The sequence below is a fragment of the Phaeoacremonium minimum genome, assembly GCF_000392275.1.
Source record: "Phaeoacremonium minimum UCRPA7 unplaced genomic scaffold PA7_03_scaffold_301, whole genome shotgun sequence".
Taxonomy (NCBI): domain Eukaryota; kingdom Fungi; phylum Ascomycota; class Sordariomycetes; order Togniniales; family Togniniaceae; genus Phaeoacremonium; species Phaeoacremonium minimum.
Window position 1 is genome coordinate 17,495 of NW_006921206.1, and position 24,825 is coordinate 42,319.

Genomic DNA, 24,825 nt, shown 5'->3' on the forward strand with positions numbered 1-24,825 from the left:
GAGCTACCTGGGTAGGTAGTTTTGATGCGAGAATACCGCCCCGCTGCGCTTGAAGCTTCTGAGCCCCTCGGGTCGCCCAAACTCACCCAAACTCATTGCCTGCACAAGAGGACCTTTCAGTAGCCTCATAAGGGTCATTTGGGCTCCATGTACACATGCGTCTTTACATCGGTGTAGTCACGTCACTTGGTCCACGATTGCGTTGATAGTGTCACGCTGGCCGCCGTTGTCAACACAATGGGGATAAGGGAAGCGACGATTTGATCAGTAAGAGCCGGAGGTGAGATTAAGGGGGTCTGATTGTGATATTGATGCGGGTTGGCTCTGGCGACACGAGTGGATGTGTAGATAGAAGTTTTGCTACCCAAAAGGGCAAACCCAGATCAGACTATGGTGGTGAAGATCGTGGCTGAATTATTTGTGCAAAGTGAAGGATACAAGGTTGAGGTAGCGGGAGAGAATGCTCAGGCGTTTGGATGTTGTCGAATTACTGGCACATCTCTTAAGGGAAAGAAACGACACGGAATTTCTCGCAATGTATGCCCAAGACCATAAGGCTCAAAATCTCGCCTTTCAACCTAGCAACCTAGAGCTCTGGATGAAATCCTCCAAACAGTATCACCATTTGAGACTGAAGAATGATGCGTAAAAACACCTCATAATAATTGGTTCTCCAATGCATTGAACACGACGCATGTCGCTGTCTCAGTTTCCTTCAATTCGCAGCCTGGTCTCCTCTCTCCCAACTCCTAGCAATTTCCTGACAGGATGGCTCTCTAAGCGATTTGAGCGCTCTCTCAACAATCCTAATATCACCGTCTTGAAGTTCTCTCCCAAATCCTCCCAAACAAACTCCGGATTAAGTAGCTTGATAAAACCACGCATTGCAGTGACAGGGATTTTGAGGATTTTACAGACGTCCTCAGCCGAGAGGTTCTTTTGCATCGTAGTGATAAAGCTGGGCTGCAACGACGATTCGAATTGCAAGAAGTCATCCGCTGTTGTCCGTTCCACGATGATGATTGCTCTTGTAACTGATTGCTCGCTTGCCTCTATAGCTGCAGAAGGCTCCGATTTCTCTCCAGTCAAGATGTGCTGCAAAAAGGCCTCGTTGAGTGGCTCAATCCTGTCGCTGAATTGGCCTTCCTTCCCAACTTGCCAAGGAGAGCGCTTAATTTCTGCGTCTCCGAGCACCTGCCTCGTAAGTTCAAGATTCTTGGTCTTGGTTGCTTGATCAACATTGTCGCCGAAGTCCGCGTTCAAAAGCTCTTTGTACAGCTTAATGTTCTGAACGTTAAATAGTTTGGGGTTGACATGCCAGAGAGATGCGGTCTCGGCATGTGCGTCAATGAGCGCTTGGCAATGCTCTTTCATCTTGGACCAATCATTGCTGACGCAAGCTTCTAACACCTTGGCCTTGAGCTCACCGAAAGCAGCCGATCGCTTGGTGTAAACGCTGGCGGCGATGAGATCGTCCTTGGCACGCCGTTGGCCTCCCTCAGCGAGGTGCTCCAGATATTGAATCATCCTGGCGTAACTTTGTGTCTGTGACTCTAGCTTTCGTGGAAGCTGATCTAGGAGTCGCCCTGCGATGGCTGTAGTATCAATGTCTTCTGTCGTAAGCATTCGCATGAAGATGGTGATTATTGTTCGAGAATGCTCAAGTTGGATATTTCGAAGCTTGCAGTATTTGATGATCTCATCTGCACGACTCGACTTGGCAGCATTCAGGTCCTCACCCTTAGTAACCACTCGAACGATCGCCTTGTTAAGGAGCTTCTCCAAATTCTCATAGAACTGTTTCAACGGCCAGCCAGTGTATGGATAGAGAGCGACGACTGTCTGGTACCAAATCCACTCCGCCTCGGTCGACGGAAGGTCGTATTGCGGGTTCTGGCCAAATAGCTGCCAAACCATGCTGAGAGGACGTACCCCTGACCCGGCTATTGTCAATAGGTTACCAAATAGTCCTCGCATCAATTTTGTGACAGTATCTTCGGCTTTATCCAGTACAACTGGAGCAGTTGTTCTCATTGCGGCGAGTTTTGACATGGCTGCCATCAGCAATGCGCTCATAAGATTGCCAACTTCTAGACTGCCGGGCTGAAAATTGTACTCCCTGGACGCCACTGCTTGGCTAATGGTGTCCCTTGTAAGGATTCTCAATGCGGCGATGTGTCGTTCGTTGCATTTCTCCACCCACCTTACAGTGTAAGGACTCTCAAGATTGACAAATTCATCCCAGCAGACCCAGGCTAACATGGACCCATTTCCCCTTCCTTGACTTAGGTACGGCAGCGCTAAGGTCGGGTGGGATGGTCCAGCCAGACTTCTTAGTGGTCCATCGTGCTGGGTCTGCGACTGTTCGATGATGATACCTGCATCAAATCCTTCAAGATGCAGAACTCTCGAATCAAGGTCGCAGCATGGACTACACAGAAGTGTCAACGATATTCAACGCCAAATTTAGCCTAACCTTCCAGTAGGGAAAGAATAAAAAAAGACTTCGACAAATTGGCTGTACTTACCTAGCATCAATGGCGGCGCCTGTCAAGTTACCCAAGAGCCGGCGATATGGTGTTGTCTCAATATTCAACAGCATGACACCCATTTCTCCTGCATGGGTTTCAAGATATCCAGCCAAGGTCTCAAAAGTCATAGACTTCACAGCTTCGACGTTGTCTTGAATCTGAGTCTGACGAACAAGCCGCTTCAAATCATGTGTTCGCTTTGAAGTTGTTTGAGAAGACATAAGATTTGCCAAACTTGAAATGACCGGCTCAAGCGCCTTTTGCATATTGGCAGTGGCTTTTCGTAGATCTCCAAGCATATTGTTCTTCTTCTTTACTAACTCTGGGTCTGACTCCTTGTATTCTTGGGTTAGGAAGTGGATATAGGCACTCCTCAACGGAGCCGTCACGTTGCTGACTTTTTGGGAGAGCGCGGACACCAAGGTTTTAGATAGTTCTTGTAGGTCTTTTTGGCTTAAGGTAACCTGGAGTTGCGGAACCACCGCGAAAATATCTTCTTGCAAGTTCCCAATTTCGTCATATTGAAGGTCTTCGAAAAGTCTCTGAAGATCCTGAGGCCGGACTAATTGACCTGAAGTAGGGAGTATAACCGGGCTTGATTCATTAAGCGCTACGAGCCTCTTTGCTCTCGGATCGATCATAGAGTTCATGCCGGCAGTTTGGACTATTAATGTGACATCCGAGCCAAACGCCAACCCGGATGTGTTAAGGTGTGCTCGGTTCGCGATGCCTCGATAGAAGTAATATTTCTCGAGAATCTGAATCAAGACCAAGGACTGTGGCCCTGCCAAAGCTGTAACAGCATTGATATTTGCCGAGTTCAACATTGATAGCACATCATCAGTAGTTTTGGGCTCATGCTCCGGTGTGACTTGCACAATGAAAAGTGCGTTAAGTCGCCAGTGGGTTGCGAGATTTCGGGCATTATCTGTCATTTGTTCGTCAACAATGACCACAACGCTTTCAAGTTGCTCATAATAGGTCCTGAGGGCAACTTCGTCGGAAAATGGAACGCTTGAAGGGACTGTTCCAGTAGCCAGCAGAATCGGGCCTTCAAGCTGTGAACCAAAAATACATGGCAATATAACAGCAGACGATGGATTCCTCGTCGACGCTTTTTCCTTAGATAGCCTAAAGTCAATACCAGTGCCAAAGTTTATGAGCTGTGTCTGTTCAACATCGATCAACGATGGCAAATTGACGGCATTTGTGGTGAACACCGCGTTGTCCTTGGCCATGATGGCTTTCATATCATCCGAATTTGCAGCTGTGTCCTTGTCGATTGAATGCGTGCTTGCGATTACGCCTGGACAATTGTTAAGTGTTTCTGTATCACAGTCGTTTTTGAAAATATCAGTACTAACCTGGGGCTGAAGATGACTGGGAAGTAGAAACGGTGAAGTCTGCGCGCTTGATCGCTTCCGGGAAGCAAGTGCTTACCGTTTTCTTACTATGGCACATCATGTTTCGATCCGTGGTTGCTTTAGGCAATATTGAACAGATTAGTGAATTTCCATCGCGCTTTATTACTAAGGGGCAACATATAGTCGCATCTCCAATTGTCGCTGCATCCAAAGGAACCGGGATGATATAGAGAACCTATACACCAGAGTCAGCGTAGTTGTCCCAAAAAACAAGACCAATTCTGGACCTGCCTTGTCAACATGGTCGGCTACGAGTAGCGCGGGACTGGTTCCAAGAAATCTAGTGAGTTGTGTACACTGATAGCCAGAGATGAAGACACAAATTTCTCTTCCCGTGAGTGTGGCACTGTCGATGCGAACATAGTCCAAGAGATCCTTGTTGTTGAGAAGATCGCCACTGTGGCTTATGCCCGGAAATGTGTTTCTTTCGAGCCAGCAACATGAGTTACATGATGCGTCTGCAAAACAAAAGTCGTAGTACGTGGGGGTCCTTTCTGAGACTGCCAAGATCGTAATCTGGCCTGACACAATTGGGATCTTGAACGTGGAGCTTGGTGCTTGCATGATTTGAAAGTCTTGAAAAACACCTGATATTTGTCAATGTCTAGCCTTTCATTCCAGTTCATAGGTTCACGACTGGAGAGGGCATACTCAAGTGACCACGAAAGCCGGCCATCCGACTCAAAAGAGTCTCGCCCATCTCACCGAGGTCGACGGCATTGAAGAAGAAATCTTCCGGGTAGGAAGATATATCAATTTCATCGATACCTTCCTGCGTCCGACAAAGAAGAATGTGGTCTGGACTGTAAGGGTGTGCAGAACCGATTGGCAGGCCTTCTAGAATCTCTCGGATCGACGACTTCGTGGTCGCTAGAGGATTAAAGAAGGTTTTCCGAACCCGCTCCATGGTTGCTAATCAATCCCCGAATGCTATTCACAGACCAAATACAAGAACTGGAGATCGCGCGATTCGGGATGTTGATTCGAGCTCAGGACGGAGTTGGATTGTAGAATGGATTTATATTCAAATGTTCTCGAAGTCACACCGCGTGAGTCACGCGTGACCAGAATAATGCTGCGCCACTTTTGACAGGCACGACCGACCCCAATAAAGAACGTCAGATTAAGAAGGATTTTGATATCGATTTAGGAAACATGTGGTGACAGGCGTTTATTGAACTCAATTCTGTGTCATCTTTAGATGAGTAAGGAGTATTCGGGGTAAGTTTTGAATTTGTTTTGACAGCAATGCTCTGATCTCAGCCCCAGCCGCTAACCATTTCACTATTGGTCGAACATTCGCAGTACAGTACACATTAACGTCCACCCACAGTCATGAGATACAGTGAATCTGCAGCAGTTGCTCCCAAGTAAAGCACGTCAGTCCCGTCGCTTCGCATAATTGCTTGCAACCTCTGCACCTGCTTGCCCGTGGCCGGGGCCAATGCAGTATCAGTCCATGCAGATGAGCCACTCCGCTCGAGCACTCTGGCGCTTTCGCTAGCCCGGCAGTAATAAATTCTAACAGTTGTCCCATCGTGTGTGATGCCGAGTCCTGCACTGGTGTCCCCTCCTTGATATACAATCTCTCGTGTCCATGGCGTGGAGCTACTGGACCCAAAAGTTCCTATCGCTCGTCGCACTTGCCATGGGGCACCGGTGGCATTGATGAATCGGTATCCGTGCTGGACATGTACTGTCCCTGCGGTGTCCTCATAAAGAGCCAACTTAGCGCTTTGGAATGCTGGACCTGGCGAAGCGTTGATGTCATTCGCATATGTCTCTCCAGATGTGAGGGGTTGAAATACTAGGTTTGCTACAGCCTGCGTCACGGGAAGAGTAACAGTCGTGCCGGTGATGGTGCGGTAGGTGTTAGTCGAGGGGGTGTAACGGAGATAGCTGCCCTCGTGGCGGACACCCGAGGCAGGGTATTTGCTCCATTCCCACTGAATATGCACATCTCCATCCGAGGAGAACTGAATATCATCAGGATAGATAGAATAGCCCTTGTTATAGGCCCAAATGCTCACGCGGCTCCACGTCTTGCTCGAAGTAGTGTACTTATAGAAGTAGCCGCCTTTGGCCGTAGTATCACCCGGTGCTTGGCCACGGATGGCAAGCCATAGGTTACCACTAGCATCACGCTTCAAGACAGGATAGGTAAAGTTTGAGGTTTGATCTGGCATGTCGGCACTCGCATCCACGATAGTCGTGCTACTATACGCTGATGTAGACCTATAATACTTCCAGTAGTCGTTGTGCATGCCAGTAAAGACGTGAACGTAACCATCTCCGTCAACAGCAACACTTGGGGCGTTGTGACCAGCATCGTCGAGAAACAAAGCGCAATCCCCAGAGCTGGTTTTTAAGCAGTCGCGAATGATGGATCCATCTGAAATAGCTCGCCTGACAATCATCACATTGTTGTTGGCTGTCGAACCACTTGGTGGGTTGCGAAGATACGCCAACCAGTCGTATCCACCGGCCTCATCCAGAGGATCCCACCACGCTGCCGCATTGTTAGGGTCAACAGCCGTCGAAATGGTAATGAGGCTACTGGGGCTGATCGTGGCGATTGCCCCAGAAGAGACGAGCAGACAGGACAACAGCCGAGAGGACCTCATTGTTCTAAACTAGGAAAGAAGCTTGATGGTAAAATCTCAACACTGCAAGAAGTTTGAAGCCGAGCAACGCCATCTTAAATACACGATTTCATCCACACGCAACCTCGGAGCTCGCCATCATGTCACTCCAGATTCTCCGCACTTTTCCTCAGCTACCCCACATAGAGACTGTGGGGATAGCCATGATGATGACACGGCCAGCAAATATCACTCAAGGATCCAGTGCTTGATCCAGTGTGAAGGTACTAAGTGGATCTGTTCTCGCTTATTTCCTGAAAAGCATTGTCAATGATATGCGGGGGAGTCGTTAAACAGTGTCTCGGGACCTCCCATCTTGTCGCGCTAATGCAAGGGTCAGTCCGTATTTGGGGTCAGGTTCACTACTCACCGTACACATCTCAGATCGGAACCACCGATCTGCGGAGGTTTTAGGACGGGCGTTCCGTGTGGCTTGGGCCACATGGTTGTTCCACCGCGCTGGTAGACATGATTGTATTATTTGATTTGCGAAAGAAATTGTCGTGGGAAAATGCACTGCCAGGTTAAGCTTGTGCTATTTCACGAGTCCAGGAAGGATAGCTTAGATCGATAACTTTGCCTCTCCTACTTTCTTGTAAGATAAGACTACGGATACTCATTACAAAGCCTTCTCATCTAGAGAATAAGCCATACACTAAAGACCTTGGCTGTCAAAATAATAGCATGATTACCATGCACGGTCTAGTTGAATGATGGGATCGATGAGTATTCAACACTGTACCGTTGTGTCGAGAAAACACGAGCAGACGTGAGCATCTGAATTTAGCAGAAGACTTCTCGGCATCATCAATGCCTCTTCATACCTGCTTATAGTGTTTGATAAGATTATATTGTTCAGCCGAGCTACAGCGGTGAAGGCAACTGTGGTACATACTCGTCGCAAAAGCGGCGTGAAACATATGTGCAAGCGTCCAAGCTAAAATGATTGACAAAATAACCTCCAGTTTCAAACACACTGGGCGTAATAAGCATTCAGAGTGGAGCATGCGCCCTGGGCACAAGACGTAGCACCAGTCCATCCGCTGCCTCCACATTGTCCGTAAAGCGTCTGCCCTGAGCCACCGGCTGGCGCTGTGGTTGTTGTCGCAGGTTTTGTGGTTGTAGTCAGTGTCGTCGAGGTAGACTTCGGTATTGTACTTGTGCTTGCAGGCTTGCTGGTCGTCCCTGCAGTCGTAGTCGTGGCAGCGCCGCCACTGGAGCTACCAAGGGTTGGGCTTGCCGACGCAGTGATCTTAGAGCTGCTTTGCGCAACGGAACTGGACACACCCGAGATGAGGGTCGGGCCGGGAACGATATAGCTGATCGGTGACGTATAGAGATTGAAGAGAATACCTGGGTCATCGGACTTATATAGCGCAGTACCAGCAACACCACTTGGCTGGTTGGTACCTGAGCCCGTAACTTGTAGATTGATACATTGAGGATATGCTTGGGCGCCATTCACTGAGCCGGCAGCGTGAAGGGCAATTATTTCGTGACGCAGAACATAATTGCCAGGAGCAATGTTTGATGGAATCTGAACCAGCCACGTGCTGTTATTGGAGATCAAGGTATCTGTTGCCCATACGCCAGGGTTCTCCCCTGAGATCCAGCCTGCACCGTCAATTTTGAAGAATTTCAATTGAGTTTTATCTGCATTTTCGCAGAGCCCATCACATTTGGCGAGATAATCTAGAACTGGACCGTGCTATAGTAGTTGGGGTCAGTGCCTGTCTTAACAGGATAGCGGCGCCTTTGCTCTCGACATTTTGGACATGTATGTGACGTAGGAATGAACTTCAGATGCTACTTACGTGGCTGTCGGGCCAGGGTACCAGCCATTGTAAACTGATCTTGTCACCGGCAGCTACAAGAGCGTGACCTGGTGCCGGCGTAGCACTACGATGACAGATAATATCTGGCTCACCAAAAGCAGAGGGTGATACGAAGCCGTTATCTGTATCATCAATAATCCAGCCGATGGTTGGAGGGGGGTTCGGAGTATAAGGGTATGCTGGACCGTCAAATCCTAGGTAAGATACTCCGTTGATGACAATATTTGTAATATGACCATGAGCAGATACAATGGACGCCGAGGCGAGCGCCAGCACCGCAGCCACGGCTCTTGACTTGTAGCCCATTTCAACGAGACGATTCAGGTTTGATCACTACTTCTCGCGTATCTGAAGCCTGGTTTTCAATCTTGGTAGGGCTCTGCTAATAAACCATCAAAATCTCCAGGAGCGACGACCAGAAGAGGATTTATATCATAAGTCGGCCAGTCAGTGCCGATTCTTGGAATCGATGGAGTTCCATTGAGCAGCTAGGTGCTCAGCCCCTCAATATCAAGAGTGCAATGAGGCGACGCAGCCGCGTGGACACTTCCGGTTCATGCAGAATCATTGCTACACTCGACATGACCTGGCCCGGCAACATGAAGCCATTTGAGACGCTGGTGTCTCGCCAGTATCCGTTAGCGCGGCTTCATGAAGCTGCAAACCCGGTTGAGGACACCTTGTTTATGAGGTAGCAGGAGCCAAGGGTGGTATCGAGGACGCAGTATAAATGAAAGAAAGGGAAATATGGAGAGCGAGCTACCGTACTCGGCGGCAACTATATTACAGTGATCCGATAGACTGTTGCAATTGGTTAACAGACGGAAAATCTGACAGCATGCAGCCAGTCATGCTAGAAACATGGCGCGCACTAGCTCTTTTCCAGGATTTTGCTGTTCTGTACTCCGTGCCAAATTTTGATTAGCCTGCTCCCATCTTGTGGAGGAATGCAACCTCGTGCTGCTGGACCAAGACTGTGACAGTCAAATTCATTGGCGGACTAAATCTGGCAGTCCTGATCACGGAAATTCAACATGTGCGACATTAATATACGAGCGACATTCGTGGATGTTGAGGTTCGGTCGTGTAGAATGTATTGACGCATTATTGGTCGATGGGTCTGCCCCTCGACGACTACATGTATAGATCGCGGTTCGATTCCAAATGATGACTTAGCGTTGCAAAGCAAATACTTTACTATTATTTTAGTTAGAACATTAAGTCAGTAATAAGCGGAGGCTTCAAAGTCACAGTGTACCAGGTATCAAGGGCAGAAGCTTAGGACGACAGTGAGACGTTCAAATGAGACGCCATACTGTATTGCTGTGTTGTATTTTTGCTACACGTCACAGAACTGTATAAGTCTTTTAGAATCCGAGATTCTGCTTTGGTGTCGACTCTACGCATGTTAAAAGACTTACGAGCAGTCATATATGCCAGCTAGACCAGCAAGTCTCCAGGAGAAGTACTCAGACTAGTTCAATATGAGAAGAACTGAAGACTCGGATCTTATCGATGTCTGTAGTGGGTTACTATATCGGAGCTTTTAATCGCCGAATAGAAAACAATTTGAATAGTGTAGACACTTCTGTTCAATAGTTCCATGGATAGGAATGCGTTATTAGGTCTAACAACAAAGGTACTTGCTATTACTCAGACATAGCTCTACATCAAGATAATAATTACTTCACGGGGAATTTCAAAGTCAAATGATTGAGTCTCGTCAGTTTCGCAATGAGCACCTAAGCGCTAGATAGTACGATGTGCGAACATTCTACTATAAATTCATGTTTGGGCAAAATTTCCAGCACAGCCGCACATATAAGAAATAATTTGGAGCACACAAGTAGAGATACCAAAGTCCATTGCGATCTGTATATGCACTGTCTGCTTACCTGGAACAATCGACTTTCGATCCTCAAGGAGACTTAAGGTCATCATGCCTACCCCGTAGATAACCTCTTTCTCATGACTTAGAGTCTTGCTGCCTTAAGTTCTTCGCAACATTCAAAGAGATTTTGCTGCTGACATCATCAGCTAAAAGCTATCAATGACCTCAGGGGTTAACTCATAAAAGAAGGAGCAGCGATTCTGGGAAATATTGGCCGTAATAGCAAACATTCCCCTTTACCCATCTTATCAGCTGGCAAGATTTACAGCAGTATCTCTTCAAAGCCTACCTATAGATGGCTGGCGTGATTGACTCAAAGCTGCCGCATAAGAAGTTCTACGGTGAACTGAAAGTAGAGCTGTTCGGCGAGCGCGAAGGTGTTGGTTTCTACAAATGTCAGTCTTTCCGTTCCATCGGCGAAGCGCTCCTTGATGAGGGAACAGTCCTCCCAAAAGCGCGGGGTTTGACTCCGCATACTACTCGACGACAGTGAATGTGGGGAACGATATGTCTTATCGGCTATATGAAGTTGGGTGTCATATAGGTTGTCAAATCTGGCAATACAAGCTCGGGTCTAATTAACCGCAAATGCGGTATGACGAAGATCATTCTAATGCGTGACGGCTTTTGACGAATGCTTGGCGAAAGGTTATAACGACTAATCTACACTTTTTAACAATAGTTTATCACCGTGAATTGGCATTGGACACCCACCAATTGCTAAAGACTCGGCAGTTAAGTATCAAATGCACGCAGCAGGCCGAGTTCCGGGAAAGCCTTTCGTGAGAAAATATATCTGTTGCCAAGGACCATTTCTCTTTTTTTTTGCTCTTCTTTTTGTTATCCATATTGATAATTGTAACCGTACCTATTACCATCTTCTGTATCTTGCAAATTTTATGATGGAGTTGAAACGATGCCTCGCTGCCATGCTTTGTGTTCAGGGCATCCACGCAAATGCTGTTCTCCGCTTTGGATGCTCTCAGGTTGTTGTTGAGCGCCTTGATCCGTAAGCAATTTGGCTTGACTGGTTGATATACTACTAAGTCAAAACCCTCAGTCTCGTCAGCCCAGATCAAGTACCATCCCCACATGATCACCAGGTACTGTCCAAGAACATTTCCCTTGACTGACGACGCGAACGTACTAACTTAGCACAGGTTGTTGGAGGGGTACGTATCAATTGATTATGTACATATTTATAGCTAACGAAAACGAGAACGCATTCGGTGCCAGCATTCCCCAGTCCGATGTTTCACAGTTGGCGAATTGTACTACATGCAGTTTCAGCGAAGACTTATCGAACTATTGGACTGCCAATATGTGGTTCAAAGCACTAAACGGAACTTACAAGCGTGTCCCTCAAATTCCCAACCGATATCTCAACGGCGAAACAGGTGGGATGACAGTTTACTACACCTCTCCTTATGACAATTCGAAGGTCACAGCATTCAAACCAGTGAGTATATGTGGCTGGATGTCCCTTCGTTCTGTATGCAATACTAAATCTGCCAATGAAAGGGATTCCGTATGCTTGCTGGCAATGCAGCTCAAAGAGAAGCTGGTGGAGTCACCAAATGGAACGCGATCTGTTTTCGTTGCTATAACGCTAAGAATTTCGGAGGAGACAACATGGCGCCGTGCTCAGACTCTAGCGTTGACAGTGTCAGTTTACCGAACAAGCCTTGTGCTGGCGGCATCCGTACAACTATCAGATTCCCTACGTAAGTGTGAATCATTCTCAAGTTGCACATTTGTCAAGTTTCTGACTCGTGAAATAAATAGATGTTGGGATGGAAAGAACCTCGACAGCCCTGACCACACAAGTCACGTATCGTACCCGGCGTCAGGAACTTTCGAAAGTAATGGACCATGCCCGGCTACACATCCAGTTAAACTTCCGCAGTTGATGTTTGAAGTGATCTGGGATACGACAGCCTTCAATGACAAGGCCTTATGGCCTCAGGACGGTTCTCAGCCATTTGTCTTTAGTCAAGGCGACGAGTACGTTATAGGGCGCCCCTAATAACAGTGCTCAATTCATTGACTTATTATTGTTTACAGGACTGGTTATGGTCAGCATGGAGATTACGTTTTTGGCTGGAAAGGTGATGCTCTCCAGAAAGCTATGGATAACAACTGCTTCGGAGCTACGTGCAGCCAGCTTAAGACTCAAAGTTTCACCGATGCGAACAAATGCTCAGTCAAAGACACTGTCAATGAAAACAATGATGGATGTAAGTTCATCTGACATGGCCCGTCTTTCGTGAAACCGTAGTTCAAGTGCTCATTTCATCCAGGGCTCACAGCTATTCCGGGGCAAGCCGGTTCAATGGGAGGAATGAGAAGGGGGTGAGATAGCAAGATTGGAGTACTCGATATCTAAGTATTCTTCCTTGGTCGCGATGTTGCTATGGCCAATACAAAGCATTCACGCGGCTTTCTTATTGTTAAAACCTCGCACTATGTCAAAGTTGTTTTCTCCTATCAATAAGGGGTGCTATGAAAGATTCCAGGGTAAGCATTTAGCGCGAATGACCTCAGTAAATGCGGGGCGATCTGAGGCATCTCCGGTATTCTGTCTTGGAGTGAATCCCATCATCCGAGCCTCAATTTTACACTCCTATCCCTACACAAGTATCTGTGTTTTCTAAGCTCGCCATTTTTATTGTTCTGTGTTTTGACAATGGCAACACAAACTCAGGCAGTGTTGCTAACGAGCCGGCACCCGAGCTCCGGAGCCGGACCTGAATTGGACTCCTTGCCGGAACCGGCCCTCAGACCGATATCGCGGAAGAAGCAGGCAGCGGTGCTCTCCTCTGCCTTCGTTACCATAGCCCTGACTATAGGATACAATCAGTGCTTTGGAGTTTTCCAGGAATACTATCTATCTTCTAGCCAAAATGTCCTAGAACCTTCTCCATCTTCCCAGGTCTCACCTCCCACTGCACTGCTAGCTTTCGTAGGCACACTATGCTATGGGCTGACCTGGGCAGGTGGTATTCTGGTGAATCCTATTATTTCACGAATTGAGAATGGCACTTGGGCGCCGACTACGCCGTCGACTCGGCTTTGGCGCCGAAGAGTCTTGCGCCTGTTGACACCAAAAACAATAACTGTGTCAGGGGTGCTTTTGATGTCCACTGGATTCACTCTTGCTTCCTTCAGTCGCTCCATATGGCAGCTCCTTCTGACGCAAGGGTTTCTGGTTGGCCTCGGGATGTCCCTTCTTTACTTCCCCCTCCTGGCTCCCGCACCGGAGTACTTCACTAACCATCGGGCTACGGCCATGGGTATTGTAAGTAAAGTGTTCGCTATTCCGTGAGTTGCTTTCATCAACAGAGACAGCCCGAATGACCTTCACATAATGAGCTCTGAAGTGGAATCTCATGAACCTTTGCTAATTGTCATGCCCGTTTCTTTAGATTCTAGCTGGTGGCGGCGCAGGTGGACTTATATTTTCATCCCTTATCCGATCACTTCTCAGCGCTGTTGGAGGTCGTTGGACACTTCGATTATATGCGCTGTTGAACCTGGTCACTGGTTTGCCGATTGCCTGGACAGTGCCGAGAAGCCGATTTGTTGCTGTCTCAACAGCGCAAGGGCCGGATAGGCGGAATACTCACATCTCACGGGCTTTAGCTTCGAGACCAGCCTTCCTGTTCTCCGCTGTAGCCGCATTTCTCCAGGTAAGAAATCCTCCTTGTTCTCAATGGACATGATCGTTCCAATCCTCAGGATTTGAACGCGGCAGCGGGCTCGTTGTCCGAATCATTGTCGTTGAACCCCACTCGCTAGATTAACAATTGACCATTGAGATTACTCTAGGCTGCCGGTGCCCAATTACCTCTCTCTTTCATTCCATCCTATACCGTGATTCTTGGCCTCACTTCTTCCAAAGGCGCAAATCTTCTCGCAGCAAGCAACGCCATAAATGCCGTAGCACGCATCTTGATAGGCTATGCGGGCGACCGACTAGGCCGACAGAACACGCTCGTTGTGACTTTACTCCTCGCTGCATCTAGCGTTTTTGCGTTCTGGTTGTCTAGTGTTCTGTTAACCGGTTCGTCTTCTCTCTCGCTCTGGCTGGCTTTCATAGTGTTCTACAGTGCTTCTGCGGGTGGGTACTATGGATTGTTTCCGGCGCTGATCGCCGAAGTCTTCGGCATTCAGCAATACGCTGCTGTGAATGCATTCATACTCTTTGTGAGAGGATTGGGAACAATGTTTGGAAGTCCTGTAGGTGGGCAGCTGCTCGGGACATCCGAGCAGGGAACCGGAGCGTACACCAGTATCGTATATTGGGATGGGGCGTTGCTGATGGGTGCCACGGCTTGCTGCGTTGGCGTACGGTGGGCTGATGGAAGGGTCAAGGGATGGAACTGGATCGCCTAAGTACAGCATTTGAAGGGGTAGCCGAGTCATAAGCAGGGCGAAGACTTCAATCGAGAAGTCTTCGATACATCCTTTTATTGCGATGCTAACTATGAATCCAATTCGCTCTTTAAATCAAGCTACCAATAATCCACAAAATAGCACATCCGTTGCTAAATGCATGCAAATATTTACCTTTTTAATGATACCTGACGTAAACCTCGTAAATGCTGTAAAAGAACCCCCTATTGTTTTAGGCGCGGCTGGCTGCGATAGGTGCTATTCTGGCTTCTGGGCGTATACCACATATCTGTGAGTAGAGTTAGTATGACCGCAATTCAAGTTGGGGGGATACACCTACATGGGCCAGTAACTATGGATATGTCGATTTCTCAAGTCTTTTCTGACGTCCGCCAGAAACACTTCCAGCTCATCTGCACCCCAACCAAGGCCACGAGTGAAGAGAGCCATACTCAATCCAGAGAGACCGTTGCTGATGTTCTCCAAAGCCCACATTCCTGTGATCATAATGAATACGACATGCTTTGATATGACTAGCGGAGGCAGACTTACCTAGTTCCTTGTATTTGTGATCCCTTGGCCACGTATTCTGTGGCCACTTGTGAACGACCTGGACCGTGTTTTTGAATCCTACAGCCTCGAGCTGCTCCTTATAAGACTTGGCACTTTCAAGAGACCGTCCTAGGTTGTTTGCAGCTTCTATCATCAAATTACACCACTTAGAAAATGGGGAGTCTGGGGTCAGCGTTCCATCATCGCTCAGAGCTGGAAAGGTGATGTCGACAACTTCGATCCAACCGCCAGGGTTTAGATTCCTAATGTCGATGAGTAAAGACAATGAGATGCTGTTTGTGAGCGATGCTTACTCGTAGCTCTGCTTGAAAAGCTTGGGCCAATTTGCGATTGAACCAGTCATCATCCTGATGTAAACCAAGTCAAACTTGGTTGCATAAGTCCAGTTCTCTTCCACATCATCGACATAGAATGAAACATTAGGCGGCACGCTGGATCTCGTGATTAGTATCATTATAACCCCCATCTAGTCGGAGTGCAAAGTGGCTCACAAGGACGGCTGAATAGGGCTCAAGTCCACTCCAACGACCTGTCTATGGTCAGCATAAAGAACTGAGTTTAGGTAGTGTCATGAGGACACACATGTGACTCGGGATGCTCATCCGCTTTTCCACTGAGTTAGCGTCAGGGTACCCTTGGGCGAGGATTCCATAGAAGGTGGTGATCTTACCGAAGTCCATAGCCCAGATTCCTGTTCCAGTGCCTGCATCTAGAACACGATGGAGCTGCTTGTCCTCGCCTGCGGGACTTGTGAACAGCTTTCCATCAAAAGTTAATGTCATAAGATGGTGTTGAAGATCTGTCAAACGTTAGAGGTTTCCCAGGCACTGAATTCAATCATGCTCGCTCACCTAAGCGCTCATTTTCGGTCTGGAAAAACTGTTAACACCCATGCACGCAGGGGTGACCTCATTTGGGGGTCGTGTCTTACCTCGTCATTTGGTAGGACATATTCTGGACTAACATCAGCCGTTGGTCAATTCGCATTGGGCACACGGCACTTACTTCCCTCCTTGTAGGCGTGATATGTCCTTCCGTTTTCTTGTCGATACGCCAGGATACTAGAGTTGATCGATGTTGTGGAGCTGACCACGGACTTTTTACCCAGGCAGTCTGTCAGCAATGGCCTGTGCTACCAAAAACCCACCACGGCACGGGCAGATTGGGGTCGACCTCACCAGGTTCAGCGCTGAATCGCCATCGTCGACATCCTCTGTCTACAAAGCCATCTTCGTCAGTCTATTGACCCGACAATTGAGCTTCGCTCGGCCTTGGTGGGAGCTCACATCAGCGACCAGTGGCGCGTCCGGTTCTTCTGTCGGAGGCGACGACCTGCACATGCCGGCGGTTCGTTATCGTAACGTAAGGTTTGGTTAACGTTAGGGGCGGGAAAGAAATGGACCAAGGGATAGGCGGCGGTGGAAAAGGGCGACTTTAGCATGCCCGGCCAAGAGTTGAAATGAAGTCTTATCAGATGATCAAGCTACTTAGGTAATTAGAGCCTTATATGTCATCTGCTGTCATCAAATATTGCACTGTAGGGTTGTGCGTCTAGGCCCACATGGCTGCTGGTCCTCTAGCCAAGGGCCTGGGAGACGCAGTGCAACTTCAATGGCGAGCAGCATGAGCGTGTCTCGAATCGTTGGCGTTGGGCCATAGGCATTGGCGAATCCATCCAGAGAGAGCGTCCCGCACACACCTACCAATTGCAATTTACAGAGGATCGAACCATGGCTGCGCCCACTGCGCGGCAGATGCACTCCATTCCGCACTCTGGGCATGATTGGACACTCGTGCGGAGATCTTGCGAGTCAATGCTCTACAGACCCATCAGCATGTGCGAACAGGGAATCGCCCAAGATGACCTGTAATATTATGATATGTTATGGCCTCTTTTCCAGCTTAGCGCCCCCAGTCCACGGCCATGGGTCTTCCCCTAGCTCGACGACAGTGCGTCTGCTTAGGTCCGGCCCGTTGCCTTGTTGCAGTGGAGTGTGTGTGACCAGTAACAGGGTAGCCATAACTAAGTAACGAAGGCGCCCATGAACGCAACATGGGACCCTCAACTCTCTTGCCAGCTGCTTCTGCCTCGTGCCGCCCCTGTGCATTCCTTGTAGCATCATCCAAACCTTCTGTGTCCTTTGTTCCACAATGGTCACGTTGATTGAAACAAAGGATCGCCTGCTGGCGGTAAGCCCATCGCTGCTGGCGCTTGGCACGGTCATCTTGCTTTTTCTTTTAGCGAGCATCATCTCCACCGTCCGGCAATTCTTCCGGCTGCGGCAGTACAAAGGTCCATCTGTCGCCGGATTCTCCAAATGGTGGATGATCAAGCACGTTGGCGGAGGCAGAACTCATCTGGATGTCTATGAGGTCTGCCAGAAATATGGTACGCAGCATGCCAGAACCAATTGAGAAGAGTCTTTATCTTCCGACAAGGCCGTATGCTGACGCCGTGTAACCCACAGGCCCCGTCGCTCGGATCGGACCCAACGATCTCATCACGGACGACCCAGACCTGATGAAGCACATGCTAAATGTCAGAACGGGATACCGACGCTCCGACTGGTACCATGGCATGCGACTCAATCCCCATATGGACAATGTTCTGTCTATGAGAGATGACGACAAGCACAACGAACTACGAGCAAAGATGGCCGCGGGCTATTCCGGGAGGGAGGTTGAGGGTCTTGAAAAGAAGATTGATCAGACAATCTTGAACTTGATCAACCTGTTTGATTCGAAGTATGTCTCTGTCAATAAGCCATTCGACTTGGGTCGGAAAGCCCAGTTCTTCACCCTCGACGTTATCTCCACTGTTGCCTACGGCCAGCCCTTTGGCTTTCTCGAGACAGACACAGACGTATACGAGTATATTAAGACGACTGAAGAGAATGTGCCTACAATTATTGTTACGACAGTTCTGCCGTGGCTTATGGAGCTTCTTAAGTCTCCTCTGCTGAAGAGCCTTTTGCCTTCCGAGAAAGATCGGCTTGGGCTTGGCAAAATCATGGCCATTGCAAAGGAAAAGGCTGCGGAACGATTCGGTCCTGACAAGAAGGTCCAAAAGGATATGCTGGGATCATTTGTAGCCCATGGCCTTACCGAACAGGAGGCTCAGTCCGAAATTCTGGTACAGGTACTCGCCGGCTCTGACACTACTGCAACAGCCATTCGTGCCACAATGCTGTACATAATGACAAGCCCCCGGGTCGTCAACGCTTTACGAGCCGAGATTGCTTCCACTAAGCGCTCAACACCTATCATCTCTGATGCCGAGGCCAGAGGAATGCCGTACTTGCAAGCAGTGATCAAAGAAGGCCTTCGAATCTTCCCCCCTGTCACTGGCTTGATGACCAAAGACGTTCCCAAAGGCGGAGATACCTTTAAAGGAATGTATTTCCCCGAAGGCACGAAGATTGGCTACTGTGCATGGGGGATCTTTAGGCGGCCAGAGATCTGGGGTGAAGACGTAGATGAGTTCCGTCCTGAAAGGTGGCTTGAGGCCAGCCCGGAGAAACTCAAGCAGATGGAGTCAACTCTGGAGTTGATTTTCAGCTACGGTCGCTGGCAGTGTCTTGGACGGAACGTTGCTCTTATTGAACTAAACAAGATTTTCGTCGAGGTAAGTAACCCTTTCACAGATTTATCGTATGATGTGGCTAATGTTTTGCGTGTAAAGCTGTGGCGTCGATTTGATTTTGCACTTGTCGACCCTACAAAGCCTTGGAAGTCTATCTGCTGCGGCATATTCTTACAGTCTGAATACTGGGTCAGAGCATATAAACGCGAGGACTAATCGGTCCTGGGATGTAACTTGTCGAAGTGGCAGTGAGGTACAATGACGAAATGACTGTAGACATCGTAACGCAAATAAGATCGATTTTTGGAGGAAATCGGTGCGGCCTCTGTGCCTTCAATTAGCACCGTGGTCTTTGTGAGGTGTGATTATTCAGAACAGCTAGATACCCTGAGACTCAATTAAGTCTGCATCGTCCTTTTCCTGAGTCTTCTGTTTTGGTGGCATGTCGACGGGCTACTAAGAGACGTATCGTTTGTAGCAGGGGCACTCGTTTGACATGTATAGTGACAGTAGTGAGAAATGTCCTACATCCCTATGAAAGGAAAGTTTCTAAGTCTCACTGATACTAAGACTACTCGATCCGATGCTAGTTCTAATGCGTAATGGGTTCTAAAACAGTATACTTACTGGAATGTCAATGCGACTTGTTAAGGATAGGAAGTCCCAGTACACTTAGTCTGTTCGAATGATCGTTAGTCATATTTAACTCTGAGTAAGAAGATGGAAATGCATGTTGTGGAGGCATTAGAAATGCTCTCTGCTTACGATGTTATCATGATAAAAGCAATAAGAATGATGCGTTCTTAGCAGAGGTCATTGTTGAGATGAGAAAAGGTGGCGGTATCGTTCCGAGGCAAAGTAACTGGGGAGCTTGTGTGAATATGGAAAAGGGGTACATAAGCGCCAATGCAATCTCCAACCAAGTTCCATGAAATCGTTACTCTTTGCATCCCGTTTTGATTTATTTAGTTCTTCGGTCAATTCTCTGTGGTCGTACAAGAACCCCGTTAATTATTGGCGGGCCAACTGCAAGTCTCAGATTAGTGAACGAAGAGTAGCCCAATATCGAAATAAGGGGGTATCTTCCCAAAAGAGCAAGTGGTGTAAGCCCTGGTATTACTCGATTTGTCAAAAGTCATGCCAACGAGACAAGTCAGACCCTTAGAGGACCCCTATTTCATTTGCAAACGCTCCACATGAATGCGTCTAAGAAGCCTGGGTCATATTATGGCAGCATCGTGGATTTCATACGAACTGTGAGCAGTAGTGCCAATCACATACACGGACCTCCGTATGATGACTTGCAAATCGCGGGTAAAATACATAGGTGTCCAAAGCGCCACTTGATTGCCATACTTTGAGGAGAAAACAAACTGGTATCATCTAAATGCAAATGACGAAGCCTCTCCCACGTGTCCTTGCCTGTTCTAGAGGCGTGAATTACTACTTTCTATAGTAGTAAGACGAACTAGCCACATGCCTGAGGACCCTTCTAGTGAACAGGTAACAATCATCTCATGAATTATACCAGCCCTATATAGTTCATGCCGGCAGCACCCATCGCAACGCCCAACCCGATGCCTGCCCCACCCAACCCCGTACATCTTGCTGGTGGAACACCGTTGCTCGAGCTGCTCGGCTTACTAGTTGCTGCCGAGACTGATCCAGATGGTGAATTTGTCACCGGACAGCTGATAGTGCATGGCAAGGCCGATGCAAATGGAGTCGGGGCGGCTGTGCCCGTGGATGTAGCTCCCTGGAGTGGAAACACTGGGGTTTGGGTGTTTTGTGTGACATCTGGATTAGCATCAGCATTGTCAGGATTGAGAACATTATCAATCATCTGGACCACGCCGTTGGCAATGAGAATATCCGTTTGGATCATTTGTGCAGAATCCACGTAGATGTTATTGTTGAAACGCGTAATATGTATCGTTTTACCGTCGCCCATGGTGACGCTGGTGCCGTTTAACAAGTCTTCGGAATGTACGACCATCTTTGTTGCCATGTGGTACCGCAGGACCTTCCTGAGATCTTCCGTCGCCATGTTAGAGAAGGTCCCGGCCAGCTGCTGGAAGGCTGCGTTGCGCGGAATGAAAAGAGTGATGTTTGGGGTATCAGCGAACTCGGCGATCAGATCCGTGGCATACAGTGCGCCAACAAAGGATGTCAGATCAGTATAAGCATCGCGAGCTGTAGTTTCTAGTCGCGCTGGTACTACCAGTAATGAGTCCACAATCTGAATCAAGCCGCTGTCGAAAGCCACATCGGTTTCCAGTATCGTGCTCCGTGCAGCGACACCCGAAGTGACAACATAAATGTCACCTGGCTGGTGTGTAATGATCACGTTCTGGCCGCCGGTAACATTAGAGTAAGTCGGATCGTCCATAAGAGTTGGCGCAAAGATGGACGCGCCGTCTTTGATAGATCCCATAGACACTGAGCCTTGCAAGGATCCAATCTTGAGAAGAGTCTCAACCATGGTGGCATTCTTTGAGTTCCATGCCTGCACTTTCGCAAAAGCGGCATCATTCGGTGCCAGGAGCTGTCTATTGTCAATCTTTGTTTCTTAAAAGGGGTGGATAGCACCACTTACCGTTACTTCTCCGGACACATTCTTGAGTATGTCTGGGTGTTGCTATCTTGATGTCAGCGATTGAGAAGCAACTGTGTTCATACTGACTGCTTACCTTGATCAAGCTGCGATAAATTGTCATATTTGCCTTGTCTGCAAGTGCATTTTCCAAATCCGCCGCGATATCTCCAGCCACCAGAGGCACAAAAGTAATTACCGAGATCAGCGCCCATAGCGCCGATTGAAGGCGCAGGGCTGTGCGCCCTGATCCTCCGAGCATCGTTTTCGCGAGTTAAAGAGAAAAGAACGTATAGAAAACAGCAAAGAACGACTTGAATCCAACTGCTATCTCCTTGCAGCATGCAAAGGGTAACAGCAAAGAAACGAACTACAACGCAGCGAACGAAGTTGAGGTATTTAGGACACCAGGAGAGCGATGGGACGGGCGAATCTCGCAAAATCTCACAACAGGGGATTATTGATTCCAGAGCTACCCTTAATAAGGCGCCCCCAATATCGTAGCATGCTTCGTGGCGTGCCCTGTAACGAAAGAGACCAGGGTTCTATAATTAAGCTCACACCCCGCCAAGGTGATGCCCTCCAATCTCGAGCGAAGAAATCGTGACGGGGCAGCGCGGCTGGTCAGCACTACATGGGTTTAGCGAAATAATGTCATCCCCTAGCGCCATTCGAAGACTAGCCGCGGCCGCTGTCCATTCGATGTTTTGTTCACGGAGGAGCTTAGGCCTGCCATCAATAGGCTGTTAAATCCTTTTCCATTCAGCTAGTAAGCGTCCTTGCGGCATTGAGTGCGACGTTGTGGTGCGAACATGATAAGGCAGCCGGAGCCGGACCTGCACCGAGCCGCGCGTTGATAGTTGCCGTATTCGATCGACCGAAACCAAACGGGCGAGCCGCGGAAACAAGCCTTACGTCGGCACAGTTTCCCCTGACACACGTTCCCTTGAACTTGAATCGGTAATGGAAGTTGCATGATCGTTTCACGTTCCTCGTGCGGCGCTAGAGGACTAACACAGAGCCGCTTGTAACTTAATGATCGGCAGGTCCCGATTTCCGGAGATATCACGGATGTGGAGATGCGGGGGTGCCAGTCCGAGTCGCGCAAGATGACGTGCCGTTGGTCTTCGCTTGAAGACTCAACTTCGCTCTGATAATCTCTTCATTGGCACGGAGAATCGCCTTGTGAAGCCTGATGCGAGGATGGCATTGAGTTTAAGTACAGCAATGCTGCGAACCAGCAATCTCCGACAAGCGTGGCACGCTCGCCACATTTTCAGGGTCCTCAGTTGCCAGGCACCAGCAACCATCCGCTCATTCACGGCGACTTCAAATCAACACAATGCAACTGCTCATCCTTCCGTGAAAATCGATGCGCCTCCACAGGTCCAGTCCATGGGCTTGACTAAGAGCGGAAGGGAGCTAAAGATCCGGCGGTATCCCAAGTTCAACACGCTTGAAGAGGAACGGCTGTATCGGAAACAACATCTTGCTGGAGCCTTTCGCGTCTTTGCCGAACGGGGATATGATGAAGGTGTCGCCGGTCACATATCTGTTCGCGATCCGATTTTGACAGATCACTTCTGTATGTGTACATCTCTTTTGTCAGGGAGGGCTGCTAACATTTTACACAGGGCTCAACCCCCTCTCAATGCATTTCTCTCTAATCAAAGTATCTGACTTGATACTGGTTGATGAGAACGGCTTGGTTGTAGAAGGTAGCGAGCCCATCAATACCGCCGCTTTCACCATTCATTCCGCGATCCACAAGGCCCGGCCAGACGTTCATGCAGCATGCCACGCGCATAGCGTTTACGGCAAGGCATTCTCGGCCTTTGGCCGGGAACTCGAGATGTTGACGCAGGATTCTCTCCGCTTCTACAAGAGTCATTCGGTCTACACAAATTTTGGTGGTGTAGTAGTAGACCATGAGGAGGGTCAGAGGATCGCCAATGCTTTAGGGTCAAGCAAAGCTGTCATTCTACAAAATCATGGCCTTTTGACAGTCGGCAAATCTGTCGACGAAGCCGCATTTTGGTTTATCAGTCTCGACAAGACGTGTCATGCGCAACTTTTGGCTGATGCTGCTGCTGCCGGTGGATTAAAGAAACACTTTATCAACGAGAAAGAGGCGGCTCATTCTGCTCAGGAAGTTGGTGGGCCAGAGAAGGGCTGGCTTGCTTTTCAACCATATTATGATGAACAATTGCACAAAACAGGAGGATCATTCCTGAATTGACGCAGCCTAGCTTCAATTCGATACAATTTTGCACACTGAATTAACTTCCAGAAGCCAAAGCTTTACCTAGGTTCATGAAGGCGCGCAATACAGGTATTTGAATGAAGCGGTTGAGTTTGTACTGGCGTACTGAAGTCACGTATTGGAAGACTTTTCCAACGTTAATGGTAAATCATCGTAAATCTCAATCGCTGTTGCTTACCTAGCAATAGAGCCATATAGCAACTCGGCAATAGCGTATGAACGTCATCATGTATAATCGAGTGCGACACTGAGTTCGGATATATCAGGTAAAATAAACTAAGTCGTGCTGCTGTCAGGTATCTAGAAATCTGAAAAGCTTTTCACGCCAAAATTTGCAAATTATGCGTTTAAGATTGAGTGTACAGCTCATGAGCACACTTCCTAGCACTGGTGCATCGCGTGAAGTCCAATAACTGTCCATCATTGAGAAAGACCGCTATTGATGGTAAGAAGATTGCATATAGGCTTTGTGCATGCTTGCCTCTTCGAGTTTTGTCTGATCTCACCTGTTTAGCAAAGTCACGGCGATACGGTGAACTGAATCCTACGACACAGATTTCGAAGGAGCACCAAGCAAAAATCGAGTACGCGGTATGCAGTAGTTCAGCTCATGTTTCATGGCTATTGGTGGAATAGCTGAGTCATCTTGATAGTTTACTTCAGCTTTGTGGCTTGGCCACGCACCTGTGATCCAAATTTGGCACTTCTCCAATGCAGAGGCCGCTTTAGTCTGAGAAGCAGTTGGAAGTTTAACGCTTGCCGCTTGCCGACCAAATCAAAAGCAATGCAACTGGCTTTTGGGGTTGCTCCCGTGTGCCCAATGGGGATGCCGATGCCAGGCCAATGAGACTGTCGAAAGTAAGCCCGATGCCAAGAGACCGATAGCATTGTCGGACCTCAGGTTGGAGAATAAAATCAAAGCGTTCCCTGTTAGATCATGACACAATCTGATGTGCTCGGCCTGAAGCAGCTAATGAGTAGGCTTTGGCGCATCAAGAGCAACGCCGTCTTCAAATGCGCGAAATGGATGCGTCTCCAGCACAAACTGATTCGGACGACTTTGGCCGTCTAGCTTCTGTATTTGAGCTCAATCAT

General features: G+C 48.3%; 3 protein-coding genes across 3 annotated transcripts; 1 reads left to right on the top strand and 2 right to left on the bottom strand.

The window, feature by feature from the left end:
* Positions 1-705: 705 nt before the first annotated feature.
* Positions 706-1,917, bottom strand: UCRPA7_3976 (hypothetical protein; the record flags this gene model as incomplete). The annotated part of the gene is made up of 1 exon (XM_007916538.1): positions 706-1,917. The coding sequence occupies one exon, from the start codon at positions 1,915-1,917 to the stop codon at positions 706-708; it is 1,212 nt and encodes a 403-aa protein (XP_007914729.1).
* A 15,525-nt stretch (positions 1,918-17,442) lies between these two features.
* On the top strand, positions 17,443-19,090 carry UCRPA7_3977 (putative cytochrome p450 protein; the record flags this gene model as incomplete). Its single annotated transcript, XM_007916534.1, has 3 exons — positions 17,443-17,680; positions 17,760-18,916; positions 18,974-19,090. 3 exons carry the CDS (start codon positions 17,443-17,445, stop codon positions 19,088-19,090), a joined length of 1,512 nt encoding a protein of 503 aa, XP_007914725.1.
* A 1,427-nt stretch (positions 19,091-20,517) lies between these two features.
* Positions 20,518-21,591, bottom strand: UCRPA7_3978 (putative fasciclin domain-containing protein; the record flags this gene model as incomplete). The annotated part of the gene is made up of 4 exons (XM_007916546.1): positions 20,518-20,565; positions 20,646-21,419; positions 21,471-21,512; positions 21,565-21,591. The coding sequence occupies 4 exons, from the start codon at positions 21,589-21,591 to the stop codon at positions 20,518-20,520; spliced, it is 891 nt and encodes a 296-aa protein (XP_007914737.1).
* Positions 21,592-24,825: the final 3,234 nt, after the last annotated feature.